This window comes from Rattus norvegicus, chromosome 18 (genome assembly GCF_036323735.1).
Source record: "Rattus norvegicus strain BN/NHsdMcwi chromosome 18, GRCr8, whole genome shotgun sequence".
Taxonomy (NCBI): domain Eukaryota; kingdom Metazoa; phylum Chordata; class Mammalia; order Rodentia; family Muridae; genus Rattus; species Rattus norvegicus.
The window spans coordinates 2,749,042-2,772,750 of NC_086036.1; the positions used below are offsets into that span (position 1 = coordinate 2,749,042).

General features: G+C 45.4%; 1 protein-coding gene and 1 non-coding gene across 2 annotated transcripts; both read left to right on the top strand.

Annotated features, from left to right (window-relative positions):
* Nucleotides 1-492: 492 nt before the first annotated feature.
* On the top strand, nucleotides 493-10,442 carry LOC134482993 (uncharacterized). The gene is made up of 3 exons (XM_063277679.1): nucleotides 493-744; nucleotides 1,314-6,457; nucleotides 7,304-10,442. Exon 3 carries the CDS (start codon nucleotides 8,200-8,202, stop codon nucleotides 9,652-9,654), a length of 1,455 nt encoding a protein of 484 aa, XP_063133749.1. The 5' UTR covers nucleotides 493-744; nucleotides 1,314-6,457; nucleotides 7,304-8,199; the 3' UTR covers nucleotides 9,655-10,442.
* Nucleotides 10,443-23,040: 12,598 nt separating this feature from the next.
* Nucleotides 23,041-23,147, top strand: LOC120098425 (U6 spliceosomal RNA). The gene has a single exon (XR_005496586.1). It is a non-coding gene; the product is annotated as a U6 spliceosomal RNA (small nuclear RNA).
* The last annotated feature ends 562 nt before the right edge of the window (nucleotides 23,148-23,709 follow it).

Here is a 23,709-nt window from a genome sequence, read left to right on the forward strand (position 1 = left end):
GGCTACTGGTTCCTCCTGTGTCAGATAAAGCTGCCCAAGTAGGATGTGAGCCTGGATTGTACCTTGAACCAGAGGAGCCTGATTCCATCCTGCTGCAGGGGTGCATCCCAGCCCCGCAAAAGAGCAGGGGCAGAGGGGAATTCAGGAAGCTCAGCGCTTTCAGATATATCTTAAACGTGTTCCATCCAAAGGCAATTTCTCCACAGTCAGGGCCAGGAGCGTGTGCGGTCATCCGGGTGGAAGGCTCCCTCATGAAATCGCAGGAGGAAAGGCACAAAGGTTAGTCCCCTGGCAGGGAGAAGATAAGCTCGGGGCTGGAGAGGGAGAAAGGTGGAGTCGGCCAAAGGCAATAAACAGCCTTTCAGGAGTGCCCCAGAGCAACCCTGGGGCGGAGAAAGAAATAAGCTGGGGAAGAATCAGGAAGGGAAGGAAAGGACTGCCCTAAGAATGTCTGGGGCACTAAAACTATTCTAAAAATGCTTTTGGCAGGAGAACCGGAGAGGCCCTGGGTAAAAAGCAGGGGCAGCGTCTTCCTGGCACCCTCTCAGATGACGCTGGTTCAGGACAGCCCCCACACAAGGTAGCCAGCCAGGAACCGCTGTCAGCAAGGGTGCAAGAATCCGGGCCGAGGGACCTGATGCCAAGCTGATTCTTTTCTTAGGACATCATGGTGGCTGGAGCCCAGGGCTTGAATTGGTGTGGATACATCAGATCTGCACTGTTACACTAGCTCCGTAACTTCAGGTAATTTTGGAATGTACCTGGGCGTTTCCTCCCTTAACATACAGCTACTTCTCTGCCTCCTGTGTAGAGTCTTAGGATTCCAAAGGCACAATTCAGCAGCAGCATTTAAAAGCCCTCCTCCACTGCAGGCCCTGTAATTTCCTCCTGATAAGCTCATACATTGAAAAATATTGAAAATGAAAAGGGATTTGAAAACTCATGTGATAACAAACTTGTTGATCAAAATTGAACCTAACAGATTTTAGATTATTTTTCATGCTTACTTCACTTAGTTTAAATATTCATATATTTTAATGAGGTAATATGAATATATATTTGATTAAGGGATGGTTTCTAGAGAATATTATACAGTATATGTATAAACATATTGCTTCTCTGAAAGCTAGAAAATTCTGAATTACATAGGATTGAAGGATTTTAGACTCAGATCATTATATCCCTTCCCTCTCATAATCCACCCCCGCCCCCGTCTCCCCCGTTCTGGAAGCAATGTGGTTCTCAATTGGAATCTTGACCTCATAGCTCACACAGAGAATCAGCCTCTGAAATCCCCTCCCCCAATTCTACAGGGTCTCCATGCTGCCAGCCCTGCTCAAAAAAATAGCAAGAAGGAGACTAATTTATTAGCTGTTAATGCTGTTAGGCAATAATCCCAAGCTCCGAGTTGCACAAATCCAGTTGGAAGAGATGGAAATGTGAAGTGGTCATCCGGACAAAGCCGTCAAGTTCAGAAAAATAGATGGTTCATGAGAAGTTTGCAGACGTCAAACCAACGGTAAAGTTCAGTGGATGTTTACAAAAGAAGAGTATAGCCTGACGGAGAGGTATTTTCTGTGGTGTTGAAGCTAGTGCTTTGAGCATGAGGAAATGGTTAAGAGCCAGGCTCTGTACAGCTCTTCTGTGAGTGAAATCTCCAAGTCACAGCAGGAAATCTGAGTCAAGACAGGGAAGGTGGAGATGACAAGGGAAGTGCTAGCTGATGCTGAGGCAGAGTGGACTTGGTAAGATCGATGGGCCCGGCAAGCATGTGGGACATGGAGCAGTCAGGTGAGTACAGGTGCCTTACCTGCTCTATCGTCATCCCTCACCAAGTCTCCAGCTCAACGCTGCCCCTGTCTTTTGGCTGAGGCAGCTGTCACAGCAGCTGAGAGTGTGTTCTTGTCATCAGCTTTTGTCTGAGTGTAAATCCCAGCCCTCTATGTCCTTGGTCACATCACTTTAATGTCTGTAAATGTGGCATGGCAGCCCAGCCCCACATTCCTGGAGCTCTTCAAGAAGTAGATGAGACAGGTCAGGTTGCCAAGCTATGGCTCCATGCTTTCTGCCCTGAGCCATGACAAGCAGTCTCTCTCTCTCTCTCTCTCTCTCTCTCTCTCTCTCTCTCTCTTTCTCTCTCTCTCTTTCTCTCTCTCTGTGTGTGTGTGTGTGTGTGTGTGTGTGTATCTACTTTTTATGTCCCCTGGCTAGCAACTCTTAACTTTATTATTTTCTTCATCATTCTAGGTCTTCAGCCTACAAATCTTTCTGGCAATAGCGCTACCACTCCCTACTTTCCCATCCCTAGAAACTCACCCCTACACTACAGCATTGCCACTTCCTACTTTCCCATCCCTAGAAACTTCCCTACATTCTTTTATCCTCAAATTCCAGTGTGCTAGTGTCCAAGGCTCAACTGTGTACACTGCTTTGTTGAAGTCAACGGGTTGGGAAGATGGCTAACCCAGTCTACAGTGCCAGCCTGCCCTTCCCAGGTTCAAACACTTCCCAAGTCTCCTTGAAAGAATCCCAGGAAGCATTTTTTTCAACTTGAGGAGAAATTTTGGAAGAGGAAGCGTTGAATATAATCACGTAGGATGCAAAGACTGCCACCAGCTTTTGCAGTACTTCTAATTGATAACTTTCATATCGATTGGGATATCAGCACTTCTGGGGTGTTAGAATTCTTGCTTATGTTCCTAGTGAAGTTACATCATTAACAAAGAAGGAGAGCCACAATGCATGAGGATTCAGAATGTGGCTGGGGACAGGGCCACTGTGCATATTAGTCTTTGTCCTCAAAAGCTGGGCAAGACGGGAGAAAGACTACCTGACATGTGTTAGTTCAGGATTGATGGAGTCAACACAGATAAAAAGGTAGAATACAGGCATCTTCAGGAGCAGAATTGTTCTTTTAATCAGAATGACTGAAGGGTCCTAGTCTGTCTGAGGGAATGGAGGCTGTTATGAAACACAATGGGGAGAGGGGAAACCTGGAGGGCCTGTGCCTGGGTATGCCCAAGAGAAAATAGGCCATGCAGCAAATCTGTTATATAGTGGGTCTGTTGGAGGAAAAGGGAGGAGTGAGGACCTGGGAAGGGGTAGAGGCAGATGAGTGGACATGTAGACAGGCAGACAGATGGAGGCAGAGCCTTGAGTGCAGTGAAGGACAGAAAGGGGAAGAGAGGGAATACACGGGGACAGAGAAAGAGCTGTGATGATGGGCAGTCCTTTTATAGGAAGCCTGCACCTGGCTGTGGCAGGTGATAACACAGCCTTTTCTTGGTTCCCTGGAAGGAGCTGAATGAAATCACCTGTTAGCTAACAGAGCCAGCACTGTGGCTCTAGGGGCAGGTGTGCGGTGTTATACTCAGTGGGTAATCTTTCAGCCTCAGTTCTGCTACTACTGTGTCAGGAACTGTCCGGGCTGGCAGTTATCCTTGAGCATGGGGTTTCCTGGTTAGTGTTTGCCAGACTGAGAAATGTTTACTCTTTAACATGGCCATAGTTTTGCATCCTGATTCTAAAAGTATACCAAAATTACTTCAGTAAAATAAAAGTTAGACAGTAAAACAAACAACACCAACAAACAGGCCCAGGCTTGTTTGTTAACAAGCAAACCCTGACACAGCAGCTAGATGGTCCTGAGCCCCAGGCAGCCTCAGCTACTTCCCGTTTAGCAGGATTCAAAAACAAGAGATAAGAGTCAGTCCACGGCACTGGCCACCATAGCAAAGCAATGAACTTCAGTCTAGGTGTTGTGCAAACTCCTCTGAATTGAAACCCTCCATCTTAGAGGAAGTCTCATTCAGACAGGAAGTAAACAACTCACGACTTTCAGGAAGTCACCGAAATGTACAACATTCACAAGGCCTTCCTCCCTCAAGGCTCTAAAAACAGTCATAGTCATACAGAGGAAGAGAAACTCTAGGCAGTTGCTACAAGGTGACAGAGAGCTTTAAGGATGCCTCTTGGTAAACAGTCACCCAGGCTGGGGTTTGCTTTTCATGAGTTGTCCATGTTTCCTCTAAGTATCTCTCATTCACACTCCTGTAAGTAACCAATAAACTAAGTTGGACTTTGGGGAGTTGTGGGATTTTGTTGTTGTTTTGTATTTGGGGGGTTTGTTTGTCTGGGATGATTAGGGTATTATTCAGCTGCAAAGATGAATAAAAGTATGTCGTTTGCAGAAATATGACACAATGAGGTCAACATATTAGGTAAAATATGGCAGACTCAGAGTGCAAATATCACATTTTCTTTCATGTTTAGAGGGGAAGTTTTTATTTTGTTTGCAGTAGGGTCTTACTGTGTAGCCTTGGCTGCCTTGGAATTTGCTGTGTAGACCAGTGTAACCTTGAACTCAGAAATCTGCCTGCCTCTGCCTCTAGCATTAACTGATTAACTGATGTGTATCACATTGTCTGGCTAGCATCTAGACTTAAAAGGACTTGGAGGTGGAAGTGAGAGGCAGAAAATAAAAGATAGCATTAGACATGTGAGATACACGCATTACACACACAAAGGAGACCTTGTCATATTAGCTCTCAGATGCCATCACATTCAATTACATGTGCCCAGAATCTTGTGCTGGGTATAGTAGTGAACACCACATTCCCATGTCTACTGTTTTATTTAAAGTGGAATCTCTTCAAAATTTGCTTTAATGAAGTTTTCTACATGTAGACTCATACCTGATTAATAAGATGGGATTTCATGGTAGCCAGTGGTGGTATCCCTTTGATATGCTCTTTGTGAACTCCCTGAAAGACTATCCAAAAGAACAAGTGAGAGTCTGCTCACCATTGCCAAGGATATTTGGAAATAACACTAATACTGTCCCTGTGCATGAGTACTTCTGAGATGGGACATTGTTGTGTTATTGTATCACTCAACTTAACCTGTAATAATAGTCTAATATACTTAAAGGGCATAAATGAAGACTTGATTTCTTTAAAACATCTCAGTACCGAGTTTATGAAAGCTACAACAGAGTCTGGGAAGATATTTTAGAGCCCTAAGGCCACAGACATTTTGTGTTTGCAGACTGGAGGATGTAACATACATGAGACATACATTCTGATGGAGAAAGCCTTTAGGGACTGTGGCAACCAGGAAGACTGGGAGACTCTGGTACAGCTATGTCCCCACAAAGCCCTTAAGAGGGAGGACGGTTACCTTGTATGGCATCCTAGGGCAAGGAAGGCATTCATCACAGCAGTGAGGTCACAGAAGGCACCACTCCAAAACAAGAGAAGACTTTACTTGGAGTATGCTATAGAGACCATCCAGTTTGCAGACCACCAGCCATCTCTTTTTTTTTTTTTTACAATTTGTTTGTTTTGTTTGGGGCACACTGTTGCTTTTTTGCTTTTGTTTGTTTTGTTTGCTTTAAAATTTTCTTTCTTCCTTCTCTCTCTCTTTCTTTCTTTCTTTCTTTCCTTCTTTCTTTCAAGACAGACTCTTTAGGCTAGTCTGCCATCGAATATATGTAGCTAAAGTTGACCCTCAATTCCTGATCTGCCTCTGCTTGAATGCTGGGATAATAGGTGTGTGCTGTCACCCCTGTTTTATACAGGGCTGAGAATGAAACCCAGGACCTCCTGTGCTAGGCAAACACAGTCCAACAGAGCTACATCACCTGCCTGTTGTTTCATTCTTCACTCTGATAGCCCTTCTTTCCCCATGTATTCCTGGTCGGGAGCTTCCATGGGAATGTGGAGTGAAGGCTGAGGGGAGGCCATCAGAGTAACTAAGCTGTATTCTTCTGGGTGACTAGGGAAAGGCTTTCTAGATTAATTTAGAATTATTAATTATGATGAAGTTATTATGGTTAAAGTTTCTTGGCACACGTATGGAAATCATTTATCCAGATAGTCCCTAGTTAACATGGGTAATTGGATTTTGGAAACATAAAACGTTAGTTTAGGGGTGGGGGTTGTTGTAGAAGATGGAAATATTTGGAAAAGAATTGTGTCAAAATTGTCATCCAAGATGAAGGGTGATTGTACAGCGCCAAGATTCTCAAATCCCATTACCAACCTTGGATAAATCAGATTCAAAGTACAACCAAAACAGAGCAGAAACAATCCCTGCAATAGACAGGGTGGTGAGGAAGAGAGCAGTCTGTAGGCCTAAGCAGGAGGTGCTCAGTGATTTCCTTATGTATTACACTCTAAACTGGCAAGACATCTTTGTGTGGTCCAAATGCCATTAATGAGGTTAAGTGAGAATTATTGTTGTTTAACATTTCCATAGAATTACACATTTGCTAAAAGATGTATAGCCCCTTGTTCCTAAATATTCATATCTTTGTAAAGCAGAAGCTCCTATCTTTGGATGGGAAGCCTCAGGGAAGACGAAGGAGCTCCAAGCAGGTCGTGAGGATCAGAGCTGTGCTTACATCAGCTTTTTGGCGGATGGATCAGTTTACACAGTAAACTGTGAACTGCAGAATGTGAGTACAGGCTCCTAGAGCCCAGTGTTCTAAGCAGCCCATCATAGTGGTGAACATGCAAAAGGGCAAATGTTTCAACTCATCACCAAAATACAGAGAAGAGACAGGAACAGACATGAGTCCCAGAGCCCTCTTTAAAGCACACCCCCAGTGACTAAAGTCTTGCCCTGTGTCCCAAGAGGTTTTTAACATTATTTAATCAACTCCAAGATGGGACCAAGTTGTTAATAGCACAGACTCTGGGAGATACTACAGATTCAAACCATCACATTCAGAAACATTTCAGAAGGCCATTGTGCAGTGTGTTGGTAAGGCAGGGGGAGATTTGCTTTGGTGCAGCTCCACTGTGAGTCTCGGAAGGAGAGGAAAAGAGCAGTCATATCCCCTCATACACAAGCCTTATATCTGAGCTCCTGCCATCTTAGAATGTAGCCTTGGCCACATTCTTACACGTGCATTGCAGATAACTGATTCAGAGCTCAGTACAGCCTAGAGTCTTCTGAAAGGCAGGCCTCAGTTAGGGAATTACCTAGATCAGATTGGCTAGTGAACATGTCTGAAAGGGGTTATCTTGATTATTGATTATTTCCTTGAGTTCTCAGAGATCTGCATGCTTCTGCCTTCCAAGTGCTGGAATTAAAATATGCTACCATGTCTGGTTCCTTCTCCATTGCTGTGAGGAATTACATTATACAAATGTATGTGTCTGCTAATAAAACTCAGAAAAGGCCATGTTAGTCTTTGAGGATTTTTATTAAAGAATTATAGCGAAAAATATTTTGAACATTCTCTTGTTTTTAAGATTTATTTATTTTATTTATATGAGTACACTGTCACTGTCTTCAGGCACACCAGAAGAGGACATCAGATCCCATTACAGTTGGTTGTGAGCCACCATGTGGTTGCTGGGAATTGAACTCAGGACCTGTGGAAGAACAGTAAGTGCCATCTCTCTAGTCCCATTTTGAACATTCTTATATATTAAAATCCAATTCTGTTCCCCAAACCAGCTGGGAGGAAAATAAAAGGACGTTGCTTTCCTTGTCTTAATGAAAAGGGGTTTGTTTGAATTATGAGTTTGGTTTCTTTTCCTTTTGAAAATAAAGGTGAGTGAACACATTGAAATTTCTTCAATGACTGTCAGTTCTTAAAAAGTTCATTTTCCAAACTTTAAGTAAAATTCTTTTTTTTAAAAAAAAAGATTTATTTAGTAGTTTTCTGTGCATGTGTGTCTTTGTGGGTTTGTGGGCACCATGAGGAGGTCTCTCATCAGGAAGCTTCCAGAAAAATACCATGTGTCTGTTCTCAGCAAAACATCCTCTCAAAAGACAGTTTCCAGAAAAACAGCACATGACACAACTGAGTCTCCAATGAAACCAGAAATTCCCACTTCAGTGATTTCCCTAGACCCACTGAAGAAGCAAACCTGAACTTTCCACGGGCACACATCTTTACCTTAGCATTCTGTACAGCTGAAGACTGCCAAAACTGGACAGAGAGGCACCATTCATTAGAGCCAGTATAGTTAACAGACAGCAGAGACGAGTTCTACAATGACAGCAAGGCATATCATGAGCAATTGTGTAACTTTCATTTGACTAAATAGTCAAATATCTTTGGGAAATAAGAAATAACAAAAAGTTGCAATGGTTCATTTGAAAAAAAGGAGCAAAGAGGACTCTGTAAATGAGAAACAAAGGTGAAGAAAGCAGCAGGTACATGTGGCAGGGCAGCAGGTATCCATGGCAGGGCAGCAGGTATCCATGGCAGACCAGCAGGTATCTGTGGCAGACCATCAGGTATCCGTGGCAGACCAGCAGGTATCCGTGGCAGACCAGCAGGTATCCGTGGCAGACCAGCAGGTATCCGTGGCAGACCAGCAGGTATCCGTGGCAGACCAGCAGGTATCCGTGGCAGACCAGCAGGTATCCATGGCAGACCATCAGGTATCCGTGGCAGACCAGCAGGTATCCATGGCAGACCAGCAGGTATCCGTGGCAGACCAGCAGGTATCCGTGGCAGGCCAGCAGGTATCCATGGCAGACCAGCAGGTACATGTGGCAGACCAGCAGGTATCCATGGTACAGGTATCCATGGCAGACCAGCAGATATCCGTGGCAGACCAGCAGGTATCCGTGGCAGACCAGCAGGTATCTGTGGCAGACCAGCAGGTACATGTGGCAGGCCAGCAGGTATCCGTGGCAGGCCAGCAGGTATCCATGGCAGACCAGCAGGTACATGTGGCAGACCAGCAGGTATCCATGGTACAGGTATCCATGGCAGACCAGCAGATATCCGTGGCAGACCAGCAGGTATCCGTGGCAGACCAGCAGGTATCCGTGGCAGGCCAGCAGGTATCCATGGCAGACCAGCAGGTACATGTGGCAGACCAGCAGGTATCCATGGTACAGGTATCCATGGCAGACCAGCAGGTATCCGTGGCAGACCAGCAGATATCCGTGGCAGACCAGCAGGTATCCTTGGCAGGCCAACAGGTACATGTGGCAGACCAGCAGGTATCCATGGCAGACCAGCAGGTATCCGTGGCAGACCAGCAGGTATCCGTGGCAGACCAGCAGGTATCCGTGGCAGACCAGCAGGTATCCATGGCAGACCAGCAGGTATCCATGGCAGACCAGCAGGTATCCGTGGCAGACCAGCAGGTATCCGTGGCAGACCAGCAGGTATCCGTGGCAGACCAGCAGGTATCCGTGGCAGACCAGCAGGTACATGTGGCAGGCCAGCAGGTATCCGTGGCAGGCCAGCAGGTATCCATGGCAGACCAGCAGGTACATGTGGCAGACCAGCAGGTATCCATGGTACAGGTATCCATGGCAGACCAGCAGATATCCGTGGCAGACCAGCAGGTATCCGTGGCAGACCAGCAGGTATCCTTGGCAGGCCAACAGGTACATGTGGCAGGCCAGCAGGTATCCATGGCAGATCAGCAGGTATCCGTGGCAGACCAGCAGGTATCCATGGCAGACCAGCAGGTATCCTTGGCAGGCCAACAGATACATGTGGCAGGCCAGCAGGTATCCGTGGCATGCCAGCAGGTACATGTGGCAGGCCAGCAGGTATCTGTGGCAGACCAGCAGGTATCCATGGCAGGCCAGCAGGTATCCATGGCAGACCAGCAGGTATCCGTGGCAGGCCAGCAGGTATCCATGGCAGACCAGATCAGCAGAAGAGACTAGAGGTACCTGTGAGTCATAAAGGACCACAATGCAGAAAAACTGAGAAATAGAGATACCAGAGAGATCAATTTTATTATGTTTATTTATTATTTAGCTCATGTGTATGTGTGCAAGTGTGCAAGTCCCAGGGTACAATTGGAGTCTCTTCTTCTACCATGCAGGCCTTGGGGACAGAATCCAGGTTGTCAGGCTTGGAACCAGCCTCTTAGAATAGAAATCCCTTCTTGGAAAATTAACTTGAGAGGACTATGCCTTCATCACACTTCCCAAACTTTCCTGATCACAAAACACCTGTGAAACAAATTTATTGATAGGATACTGATAAGCACTCACTCATGAGCTATGGCACATATCCACATCACAATAATGAAGACAGCAAAGTAAGTCACACCGATAAGTAATTGAGCAAGTGATCAGATTTGACTTACACATCAGTTTTTGACAAAATGCAAAATAAATGCTATGAACAAACTACACCAAGTAGTCAACTTTTGAAAATAAATTGTTCTTCATTTAAAACAAAGTTTAATTGGTCTCCCAGACAGTGAGGAGGAAGGAAGAGTGGTAGACAGTGAAAGAATAGTAAATACTAAAGATATATGGAGAGGTTTGTCTCAGGACATATCACAAGGAGATGTTAAACTCTGTAAATAAACAGGAGAGCCAAGTATGCTCTTGGCTGGCGTGTGCCTGTGTGAGAGGATTAATCCACCACAACTTCATGCAGACAAAAAGCTCTGTACTGGAGGATAGAACCCCACAAATAAAACACACACACACAAAAAAAAGGAATTCAGAATGTGACAAAAGACAGCTCATTCAAGAAAAGCTATCCAATGGGCAGGCCTTGGAAAGTATACTTGCATCCAAATCTCATTTGTCACTACAATTTAATTCAAATGCAGAAGAAAAGTAAACTCTAAAAAGTACTGAAGGAAAACTTGGATTATATTGTAAGAAAGAAACCCACAGTAGTAAAAGCTTTGCTCTGGACAACAGAAAACTGAGCCATCGTACACTACTATAGGTAATAACATCCACCAAAATGTTAAAGTCTTACACGGCATCACGGGGAAACAAAATGAATCAGAAAAACCTGCAACTTGCTTTCACTGAGTGAAGACCAATTCCCTCAATGGTTTAAGGACCTGTGTACATTATCATGCAAAAGATACTGAAATAAAAAAAAATTGCCCAAAAGTTCCAAAACACCTCACAAAAATGGCTCTCTTCTAACCACACAATGGCTCTCTTCTAACCACACAAAAAGATGCTCAACCTCATAAGTAAGAAAATGCACGTTTAAACCACAACATAAGGCTGTTCCCAGATTATTGGACTGACAGAGGTGGGGATATTGCCAGGACACTGCTGGCAGGGATGGCTGGATGGAGGGGTCACTCACATTCCTGGCAAGACTGAACTTAAGACTCTCTTCCTGGTGCAGGTGAATCTCATGCTTGTTGATCCAGCAATTTCTAGGGTTTTGTCTTTCAGATATGTTGGCATGTGAATGAAACGCAGGGCTCAGAACAAAATCTTGGGAACACACTCAGACAATCTGGTCTTTGAGCCTCCTGCTAACTGTGTTCTGTGTATCACCTCATGTCCACAGCACAGGGCACACTGATCTATGAGGGAGACAAACAGGTCCAGTTCTCTGATTTCGCAGGAGCTTAGGAGAACGAGGAAGAGCTACTGAGCCATTGACAGCCTAAGGCAGTCAGCTCAATAAGACAATGGATCCCGCCCCTCCTCACAAACCTTTAACTCAATTCAGTAACTTCCTTTCTTTAAGTGTGTTTTTTGTTTCAAAACATACATACATACTCACTCCTGCGGGACAGTCCTGCCCCTGTTGTTCTCCCTTCATTCTGCTCAAACCGCCCACGGGAGGGTCACTAATATGCTTGTCTACATCTGCCAGATTCCCCCGGGCCTTCTCAGCCCTCCCTGCCAACCTCCTCTTTACACTGAGGAAGCTACACTTTTTTGGCGGCTTGTTGCTTAGGATGCTGTTTCTCACCATGCTACAGGATTTCCCATGTCCTTTCTGGCTTCGTCCTCCTTTTCTTCTCTCTTATAGCCTTTCCTGCCATTCTTAGCCATTCTTGTGGCCTCATTTGTCAATGCTGCCAAAGCATCTATGTAATCCATCCTTCCTTGGGAATTTAGCATTAGTAATTGCTTAACACTGGATCTCGCCAGCCCACGGCTGGTCCTTGTTCTCTGAAGTGACCTAAAGTGTCCCCTCACTGTCAGCTGGCCTCCCACCCTCTGTTACAAGAGCCCTTTTAATGGGAGAGGGGGATATTGTCTCTTGGGCAGCAAATGGGTTCCTTGGAAGATCTATAAATCCTACTCTTTTAAGGTCTATCTATCAGCAATTCATCAACAGTCAAAATTTCTTGGGCCCAAAGCAATTAGGACAAAGGCGTTAGAAAGGGCTTCTTAAGGGATGAAAAGGAAATCTGAGAACCTTGCCTCTGGACATTTCCATCAGGCTGGGGATACTTGCCAAGGCAGATCGTCCAAACTCACAAGAGCTGCCCTCCCTAATCCTGCTTCCAGTTCCCAACCGGCTGACCATGTTCTTGCCACAGCTAACGTCATCTTAAATTCTACAGTTCCCTGTGGAAGCCTGAGTATTTCGTTGATTCTTCAGCTTCCTTCTGTGGAGCCAACCATATCCGGCCTTCTGTCTCCTCTTTCTCTTGCTCCCTCTCTCCCCTCCTTCTCCCCATCTACTTCTTGTTTATCCCCTCTGGCCATCCAGGCCACCCAGACTGAGTTGGGGATCTTCCCCTCTTTCCCTTGGACCCACTCTTACACTCTCCTGCCTTCCTGCCACAGGCTTCTGGGCAGCTCTCACACCCTCCTACCTTTCTAGCCACCATTCTTCTGCTGCAGCAATCCTGTCAAATGCAAACCGAGAACGACATTTGAATATTTTGGAATTTCTCGTTCTGTTCTCCTAAAATATAAGAACACAGCCAATGAGACACGTGTCGTGTGCCTTCACACACAGACGAATATAATATGTACAAGTAATACTGTATATGACCATATAATAATGAGATATAAAATTATGTGAAAATTCAAGAATTTGGGAGGGTTATTTCCTATATCTCTGTCCAATGTAACCCAGTTCAATAATCAGAACCTCTACTTTCCTTGGAATTTATTCTGTACTTTTGTGAACTCTCTGCTGTTTGACACCAGGTCCTTTTTTCTCAAAATTTCCTTTCTTTTCACCTGAATGCCAACTGTACCCAGAATCCCAGGTCAACTGTCAGCCCTTCAGTTGGGGCTTCCTCCATGTGCTTTCTGCATCTACAGTCCACTCCGTACATATTTATACACCAGTGACTGCATCACACTGGGCTCAGCTGTCCCCTCCTGCAGACTGTGGGTCTGGAAGGTAAGGAGACCTATCCTGCTGAACACAAATGTAGATACTAATACCCCCACGGCAAAGCTTTGGAATCATCATGGAGCATGCTAAAGAGGAAATGTACTGACTACTGAAGGCGTCAGTGAGGGATACCTGTATTCGCAGGCTTGAGACAGACTTCTTCGAGTAAACATCTTAAGCCCTAAACTGGGATGAGTTGGTCTGGTGAGAAAAGTTTTTGCATGGGGTGAAAAGTTAGAGATTACAAAGAAAGCAAACCAACCAATGCTAAGCACAGTGTCTAAAGGCGAAGGAGGAGGGCGTGAGGAGTCTCTGACTGGATTATGGTGGAAAGTAGCCACAAAAGGGGCTCATAAGGTGTCACATAAGGAGATGACCTGGATCCCCATGACAACACATTTGTCTGTCCTGCCATGTCACCTGGAATGTTGATTCAAAAGTGACCTTCTCGACTAAAGGAGAAAAAAAAAAGTCAGAAGTAGCTGATTCATAAATGTTCTAGAAATACCCGAACTTCATTCTGAATTCTTTGGAGAATGCAACACCCTATACAAATGCCTAACAGCCAAGTAAGGTGTGATTGTTCAGAACGTGACCTCACCGCCTGGTGCCCCAAACGTTTGGTTGCCTAAGACTTCAGTCAAGTCATGGGATTTGAGCACAGAGGGAAGAAATTGGGGGCTGGAGGTGGGTGATGGTGGTTGTGGTAAACGCTTAATTCGCTTAATTCGTTGTAGAAGCTCCAGAGCTGGGGCTGCATTGCCTCAGCCTCCCCAGGGATGGCTCATTTCCACACCAGAGTCCTCTGGATACTGCAGGTAGCCATGGAATGCGAACTCTATTTGTCAAAACAAGCCAGTCCCTTGTTCAAGAGGTCACATGGATGTGGTGCTTTCCACAAATATGAGTCATGGAGGGAGGAACAGAGATGGTTGTGAAAAGAAGGGAGAAACCTAAAAATAACAGTTCCACTGAAGGGTGGAGCTGGAGGCCAGGCTTGTGTCACATTTTGGCCGCCATCTCTGTGAATTCCCCAACTAAAGCAGCAAGCGAGTGAAGGCTGCAGACACTTATGAGCAGGAAGCACAGCAGGTGCCTAAGCAGAGTCACCAAGGATCCTTGTCACTTATTCTTAAGGCTGGCTCCCAGGAGTACAAAGACTTAAAGACTTGGATCCCCAGTAAATGAGAAGGACGACATTAGGCTGCTGTCAGCGACACACGTGCAAGGATGCCTGTGTGGTTTAGCCACTCTTCTCATCTTCTTTCCACAGCTCCATCTACTCCACGGGGGCAAGGGCCTTGCTCGTTCTGTTTCAACTCCATCCTCAATGTCCAGCAAACATAAACATTTGCCTAAAGAAAAATGAGAGGAATGTCTGCCCCCCAGTCCTCCCAGCTTGCAAGAAGGCAACTGAGTAGTGGGTCTGGCGACCAGGAAGCAGGGACAGGACTTCAGCATGACTCCTTGCTTAGTTCTCTCTATATACTGAATCATTACTGTTACTCAGAAAGGCTGAGGCTGTTCAGCTTTGGGCCAATGAGACCAAACATGAGGTTACTGCCAGTAGGTTGGAGAGAATGGTATGGGTTAGGGGTTGAACATGGGTGGAGCTGGTAAGGACAAAACAGCACTGAGAGCTGCCGAGCACAGCCTTGAGGCACAGAATTTGTTTCTAGTACAACTTAGAGGAAAGTGTGGTTCAAGGGCTGTGGCACACTCGGATCTCACTTTGCCTTGTGCACACAGTGCTAACAGTTTTTAAATAGAGGTGATGGGCGTGCTTTTGTGTGCTTTGCTTTTTTTCTTAATAATCAGGCAATCGTTGACATCTGTCCATTGGCAAGGAGCCATGAAGAAGACCATCCAAACAGAGAAGAGAAAAGCCAGACTGGCAAGTGGGTTGGCTGGGAAAGCAAAGCCAGATACTTTGTCTCCAGTCCCCAAGGATGAAAGGATTTAAAGTTCACTGTGGGGGAAGGGGAGGGGGAGGAAGAGAGGGATTGTGAAGGATTGGAATGGATACAAAAATGGGCATTTTCCAAGTCAGTGTGCATTTGCCTCACAACTCCTTGCTAAAAATAAAAGTCTCTGAAACAAAAGGCTTCTGAGAGGTCAGAGTCAGTAAGAACAGCAAGGTGAGGGGACAACAGGGGACAGGGAGGACAGCTATATCTGGGGCCTCATAGCCCTGCACAAGAGGAAACAAATAAGAAAGCAGGGCCCTACCTGCATCACTGTCCAAGTCCTGGAACAGATGGACATTTCTGTTTCTAGCGAACGGGATGGCCAACTTTGACTTTGACTCATTAAACAACTTTCCAGAACCAAGACCCGAGATCACCCATCTATGGCAGCTCATGACTTCGCTTGGGTTGGGATAATTTGCTGGCTGGGAAACCAGAGGAGATAACTGATGACAAGCTCATGTTAAGTCCCTCTGGCCCAGCCTGTGAATTCAGGCATAGAATGAACTATATGCAAACCATTGCTTCTTTGGTCAAGCTCCTGAAGAGAGAAGCTCACGGGGATTGACATACACACATGTGATGGCCAGGATGGGTTTTGGAAAGTGCACAAAAAGCTGTTAAGATTTCAGTTTGAGATCACAAACCCTCATCAGACGGGAAAAGCAAGGCACCAGGTTATTTCGTATTTAAAGCACAGGGATGGCTGGAAGTCTGTTCTTTTGAATCTGAGTTGTAAAGCACGCACATCAAAACCAGCACGGGCCTCCTCACATGCGTCACCAACGGTACTCCTCCCACATAAATGTCAAACACCAAACGTGCTCTGATTTATTTGGCTTGTTTTTTTGTCTTAAAAAAACAAGTAAACAATAGTTGTAGAATAAGACCATATTCAAACTCTGTAATGAATAAGGGTGTGCTTCACAATGAGAGGAGAGCATGATTGACAGGGGAACAATTTCAAATAATCATACAGGAGAACGTAGTAGAGGGAAGTTTCAGTGGAGATGCGGTGGCTATGGAATCATTGTAAAGGAGGATGCTGCGTGAGTCTGAAAAGGGAAACTTATTCAAGTAGCCACATACAACACATTTAGCCTCTGAATGAGACTCGTAGGCATCCTATACCCAATGCATCCCTCTCGTGGATCATCTAAATTCTCATTCTGAACTTGTTTCTCTTCCAGGGTTTCCTAGTACATTCCCAAGAATGGGAATAGTTTTGACATTTCTGACATAACCTTGGGGGAACCTGAAGACATTAAACCAAGACCTTACGTTTCCCCAGCAGCTGTCAGACGCCTGTCTAAACAGTCTCTCGCTGATCTACATGAATTCCCTTGAATACCACATGCATGTTCTATTTATATGTTTCCTTGTCCCGAACAAGATTTGGCCCCATTGTGTGGGAGCAACATGGAGAAAGAAAAACAAAGTCTATCCACAGAAAGAAAAATGGAGAATGTGGGAGCTTGGAAGAACTTACATACTTTGTTTGGGGTGATGTAAGAGCCTTTGAAACACCTAACACACACATTCAAAAAATGTTGAGGCTTACCAGCTCTGTCAAGTGGATTGTCATTAAAAGGAGAAAAGTAAACACTGGCTGGCCTGTCCCCACCCTTTCCACTTCCCTCACCAGCCCCCGAAGAACCTAGCAAATTAGTACAGACTCCATTTGGGTGGAATTAAGGACATGTCTGTTGAAGGGGGTGGGTATGATGGAGAGGTGGGGGCCCAAGGGAGGAAGATGAGGCTGGGATAAGGCTGGGTGAGCCACCCTGGTGTTTTAAGGAGGCACGGGGAAGCCAGGATGACACTTTATGGATTGGGAGTAATGTTCAGAGAATTTGGCATTTCTGCCACAGGGCGCTGACTGCCCTGCCAGCAGCTTTCTCTCTCCCTGCTGGTAAAGTGCAGGAGAAAAGGGTTAAATAAATGTTTGTGATATGATAAGGTGCTGGTTTACTCAAGGAATGACAGATCATTGGCTCCAAAGGCAGTCCTGACAAATAGTCCACGAGAGCTGGCTCTCCCCTCCAGTGGTGTGATCTCCTCCCAGGATTCCGCTCTTTCTGAGGACTAGCTTGCTCTGGGAATTAGGAAGAAGGATTTCCCTGCAGTTAGAGAGGGACATGTTGGCGCTGAGGGCTGCAGCCTCCAAGGCTGGCTGGGAACTGGGAAGGGCTGGACCTGGGGAAGCTTTTCTGGCCAGGAACAACCCCTCACTGTTGGCCCAGCACACAGTGCCAGTTCTAAACAGCACCCTGGGGTCCTGCTCCCTATCCCAAGGAGGCACTCTCTCCTGCTCCCCACAGAATGAGGAAAGAGTTTACTCCCCAGGAATGATGTCTTCTCCCAGGAAATTCTGCTGCTCTGCTTGCCTGTGATCACAGACTTTGCACATGCAACAACTGTGTGACTCCCTGTCAACACTCATGCCCAGAGCATACATGCCTTCCCCTGAAAACCCTCTCTTAGCCCCATGAACTTTCTTCTCTTAGGCTCTAGTGATTTTATAGCTATGAGAATTCCTTCCAGATCCCCAAACAATGAGATAGTCACAGGCAGCTTATGCCCCTGGCATTGCTGAAAATCAAAGGTACCTGATCTGAACACCCAGAGCCAGTCAGATGCTGAGGCCATGACACCATGCTGGGAACTATGACTGGTTCAGCCCCTACCCTATTTCCTCATCATACTCTGAGTTGGCTCCAGACCACAGAGCCAGCGTTCTGGGCCCAGAGAGCTTTCCTTAGCACAGTTCCCTGTCTCTACTCACCCTTCTGGCATGCGGTGGAGGCTGCTCGAATACTGGCCGAGTAGAAGGGTTCACACAAGATGTTTGGCATAGTTCTCATTTAAAAGAGCTCAGTGCCAAGATCAAACACCAAGGGGGAAAACAGAAAGTGTCAGGATATCACTGCTATTTTCTTCAGGACTCTGGGAACTACTGTGTGGTTTTCACAATAGTCCTGTAGACTTACCAGCCTGGTTCCCAGTTTACAAGACACCAGGCACCAGCTGGAGAGCCCAGTGAGTGAGTGCCCTTCAGACATGGTGACTCAGGTTAGAGCTGACGTTATCAAACCTCCATGTTTAGGCTATTTTTATGATTGTATTCAGTGCTAATAGGGCTCCTTGAGCGGACATAGTCATGTGCTCATGCTTAAGGGCATGAGATAAGACTCTCGTCCCCAAGAGCTTACTGACTGACTTTTGCAAAAACCAGATGGCAGAAAATGGTTTCCCTCTGCCCATCAGCAGTGATTGAGGGGGTGGAGATGAGAAGGGAGCAGTCAATCCATAAGTCTCTCAGAGTGGGACCTCTGCTTTAACGTCATTCCTTGTGATGCTTTACTGCCTCTCTAGCTATGAAAGTTCAAAATAATTCTAATAACAGTTTTATTAAAGGCTAATCAGGTCATGAAGATGTCTCCTACCGTTTACAAACATGAACACTGGACTGCCAGCGGGGACACAAAAAGTGTTGAATGGCCCTATCAGTCATATCTGAATTAAATGCTGTGAGGATGGGTCATAAGGATCTTCTTAAAGATTTACCTTCTGTGCCCAGTGGAGCAGCGGGAACCAGCGTTCTCCACCCACACACCAGTATCAACTAACCTCCAGGAAGCCTTCCTACATGTGAGTCAAGGAACGCCCTAGTCAACCTAAAACTACCTGTTGCTTTCCGACAATGAGTATCAGCTTGCTATGGCAATGTGAGAATGATCCTCTTATCACAGGTGTAACCCCAGGGATGAGTTAAGGAGGTAATTGGGCACTTGTTTTGTCCTCATCTACCTTTTTCAAAGCTGACCCTGAGGCTGAGAAGAATGGAAATAGTAGACATGGGTTGCAATGATGGGCGTGCCAGCAGGAAGCGTCAGGAAGCCACAGTACAGTGTATTATGAGAAGGCTTTCACTGATGGCAGCCAGCAATATGAAGGGCACACCCAGAGCTCTCCTTCCCTAAGAGCAAGGTGCTGGGCACAACTCTGTCAGCTCCTCTTTGGCATTGGTAAGTTACTGCAGCCCCTTCCACCTCAATACTGCCACCCTTGCCCTGTAGGTTCCCTTAGCCAGGACAGGTTCCAAGATGGGTTACATGTGCTTGTGGTGCAGCCACCAAAGTGTGAGCTTGATGGAGGGAACCACGAATGCATAGGAAGGAACCTGGCACAGTCTGCCACAGGTTTCCTTCCTTCTTCCCCCCTCAGTCCTTTCTTCTTTCCTTCCTTATATTGAGAAACCCTTTTGAGAGAAGTTAGTGATGTGTATGAATCTGCCTGCTGAGTGGAATCTTAGGGGATGTATCTTAGGGGAGAAGGGAGGGAGGAAAGGAAGTGGGTAGAGAGAGAGGGAGGGAGAGAAGCAAAGAGCTCAGCTGAGCCTTCATAGCCATACTCCCTCCTCTAGCTGTTTGCTATGCAATCTCATCAATGTACCCAGACTGTCTCCAACCATATGCAAAGGGTTGGTACCCACAACCTTGTACACAAACCAAGAGATTCTCCTGTGTGTTTGCTTGACTCTGCATTCCCATCCCTATGTGTCTGGCAGTGACAGGTTACCTGATTAACCTCCAGGGAATGGATACAAAGACTCACACTTATCTCTTCTTTCTTTCTTTCCTTCTTTCTTTCTTTCTTTCTTTCTTTCTTTCTTTCTTTCTCTTTCTCTTTCTCTCTCTCTCTCTCTCTCTCTCTCTCTCTCTCTCTTTCTTTCTTTCTTTCTTCCTTTCTTTCTTCTTACTTAGTTTTTATCCAGAACCATAAACTTAACTTTATAATTCAGCTAAACTTAGAAGGGAATCCCCTCCCCTTGCATCTATGAAGGTGCTCCCCAACTCAGACACCCACATCCACCTCCCTGCCCTGGCATTCCCCTACACTGGGGCATTGAGCCTTCACAGGACCAAGGACTTCTCCTCCCCTTGATGCCAGACAAAGACATCCTCTGCTACATATGCAGCTGGAGCCATGGGTCCCTTCATGTGTACTCTTTGGTTGGTAGTTTAGTCTTTGGGAGCTCTTGGGGGGTGGTCTGGTTGGTAGATATTGTTGTTCTTCCTATGGTGTTGTAAACCCCTCCAGCTCCTTCAGTCCTTTCCCTAACTCCTCCATTGGGAACCTTATGTTCACTCCAATGGTTGACTGTGAGCTTCTGCCACTGTCTTTGTGGGGCTCTGGTAGAGCCTTTCAGGAGACAGCTATATCAAGCTCCTGTCAGCAGCACTTCTTGGCATCTACAACATTGTCTGTATATGGGATGGATCCCCAGGTAGGGCAGTCTCAGGATGTCCTTTCCATCACTCTCTGCTTCACATTTTGTCTCCGTATTTCCTTTAGAAAGGAGTCATTCTGGTTTAAAAATTTGGAGATGAGTGGTTGGCTCCATCCCCCAAGCAGGGGCCTTGCCTGACCTCTGAATATGGTCTCTACAGGTTCTCCCTCCACTTTGTTGGACATTTCAGCTAATCTCATACCTGTTGGGTCCTGGGAGACTCGTGCTTTCCTGTCGTCTAGGATTTTCTTGTGGCTACTCCCAGTTCCCCATACACCATTGCTACACACCTCTGTTCAATTTCCTGACCCTCTGTATATCATCCCTGTCTCCGCCCATACAAGATTCTGCCCGCTTTTCCCCTCCCCCTACTCTCTTTCTCCCAAGTCAATCTACTGCCTGTGAGTTGTCCCGTGGGTATTCCAAGCATTTTGCCTAATATCTACTTAGCAGTGAATACATATCATATGTGTTCTTTTGTGACTGGGTTACTTCATTCAGGATGATATTTTCTAGATCCATCCATTTGCCTGTGAATTTTATGAAGTCATTTTTTTCTAATAGCTAAGCAGTATTCCATTGTGTAAATGAATCACATTTTCTGTATCCATTCCTCTGTTGAGGGACATCTGGGTTCTTTCCAGCTTCTGGCTATTATAAATAATGCTGCTATGAACATGGTGGAGCATGTATCTTTGTTGTATGTTGGAGCATCTTTTGGGTATATGCCCAGGAGTAGTATAGCTGGGTCCTCAGGTAGTACTATGTCCAATTTTCTGAAGAACCTTCAGACTGATTTCCAGAGTCGTTGTACCAACTTGCAACCCCACCAACAATGGAGGAGTGTTCCTCTTTCTCCACATCCTCTCCAGTATCTGTTGTCACCTGAGTTTTTGACCTTAGCCATTCTGACTGGTGTAAGGTGAAATCTCAGGGTTGTTTTGATTTGCGTTTCCTTGATAACTAAAGATGTTAGGACATTTCTTTAGGCGCTTCTCAGCCATTCAATATTCCTCAGTTGAGAATTCTTTGTTTAGCTCTGTAACCCATTTTTAATAGGGCTATTTTGTTCTGTGGAGTCTAACTTCTTGAGTTCTTTGTATATATTGGATATTAGCCCTTTATCAGATGTAGTATTGATAAAGATCTTTTACCAATCTGTTGGTTGCTGTTTTGTCCTATTGACAGTGTCCTTTGCCTTACAGAAGCTTTGCAATTTTATGAGGTGCCATTTGTTGATCTTAGAGCATAAGCCATTGGTGTTCTGTTCAGAAATTTCCCCCTGTGCCTATGTGTTCGAGGCTCTTCCCCATTTTCTCTTCTATTAGTTTCAGTGTATCTGGTTTTATGTGGCAGTCCTTGATCCACTTGGACTTGAGCTTTGTAGAAGGAGATAAGAATCAATTGATTTGCACTCTTCTACATGCTGACCTCCAGTTGAACCAGCACCATTTGTAGAAAATGCTGCTCTCTGCACCCAAATCCCGTGGGAGGGAGAGCTAAACCTTCAGAGAGGCAGACAAGCCTGGGAAACCAGAAGAGACTGCTCTCTGCACACACATCTCGGACGCCAGAGGAAAAAGCCAAAGACCATCTGGAACCCTGGTGCACTGAAGCTCCTGGAAGGGGCGGCACAGGTCTTCCTGGTTGCTGCCGCTGCAGAGAGCCCGTGGGCAGCACCCCACGAGCGAACTTGAGCCTCAGGACCACAGGTAAGACCAAATTTTCTGCTGCAAGAAAGCTGCCTGGTGAACTCAAGACACAGGCCCACAGGAACAGCTGAAGACCTGTAGAGAGGAAAAACTACACGCCCGTAGGCAGAACACTCTGTCCCCATAACTGACTGAAAGAGAGGAAAACAGGTCTACAGCACTCCTGACACACAGGCTTATAGGACAGTCTAGCCACTGTCAGAAATAGCAGAACAAAGTAACACTAGAGATAATCTGATGGCGAGAGGCAAGCGCAGGAACCCAAGCAACAGAAACCAAGACTACATGGCACCATCGGAGCCCAATTCTCCCATCAAAACAAACATGGAATATCCAAACACACCAGAAAAGCAAGATCTAGTTTCAAAATCATTTTTGATCATGATGCTGGAGGACTTCAAGAAAGAAGTGAAGAACTCCCTTAGAGAACAAGTAGAAGCCTACAGAGAGGAATCGCAAAAATGCCTGAAAGAATTCCAGGAAAACATAAATAAACAAGTAGAAGCCCATAGAGAGGAGACACAAAAATCCCTGAAAGAATTCCAGGAAAACATAAATAAACAAGTAGAAGCCCATAGAGAGGAGACACAAAAATCCCTGAAAGAATTCCAGGAAAACACAATCAAACAGTTGAAGGAATTAAAAATGGAAATAGAAGCAATCAAGAAAGAACACATGGAAACAACCCTGGATATAGAAAACCAAAAGAAGAGACAAGGAGCTGTAGATACAAGCTTCACCAACAGAATACAAGAGATGGAAGAGAGAATCTCAGGAGCAGAAGATTCCATAGAAATATTTGACTCAACTGTCAAAGATAATGTAAAGCGGAAAAAGCTACTGGTCCAAAACATACAGGAAATCCAGGACTCAATGAGAAGATCAAACCTAAGGATAATAGGTACAGAAGAGAGTGAAGACTCCCAGCTCAAAGACCAGTAAATATCTTCAACAAAATCATAGAAGAAAACTTCCCTAACCTAAAAAAAGAGATACCTAGTGCTCGCTTCGGCAGCACATATACTAAAATTGGAACGATACAGAGAAGATTAGCATGGCCCCTGCGCAAGGATGACACGCAAATTCGTGAAGCGTTCCATATTTTTGCATTTTCAGCAAATGGTGCTGGTTCAACTGGAGGGCAACATGTAGAAGAATGCAGATCGATCCATGCTTATCACCCTGTACAAAGCTTAAGTCCAAGTGGATCAAGGACCTCCACATCAAACCAGACACACTCAAACTAATAGAAGAAAAACTAGGGAAGCATCTGGAACACATGGGCACTGGAAAAAATTTCCTGAACAAAACACCAATGGCTTATGCTCTAAGATCAAGAATCGACAAATGGGATCTCATAAAACTGCAAAGCTTCTGTAAGGCAAAGGACACTGTGGTTAGGACAAAACGGCAACCAACAGATTGGGAAAAGATCTTTACCAATCCTACAACAGATAGAGGCCTTATATCCAAAATATACAAAGAACTCAAGAAGTTAGACCGCAGGGAAACAAATAACCCTATTAAAAAATGGGGTTCAGAGCTAAACAAAGAATTCACAGCTGAGGAATGCCGAATGGCTGAGTAACACCTAAAGAAATGTTCAACATCTTTAGTCATAAGGGAAATGCAAATCAAAACAACCCTGAGATTTCACCTCACACCAGT

Excerpts from the sequence above, each read along its gene's own strand:
- LOC134482993 (XM_063277679.1), top strand. The coding sequence starts at position 8,200 with ATGGCAGGGCAGCAGGTATCCATGGCAGACCAGCAGGTATCTGTGGCA.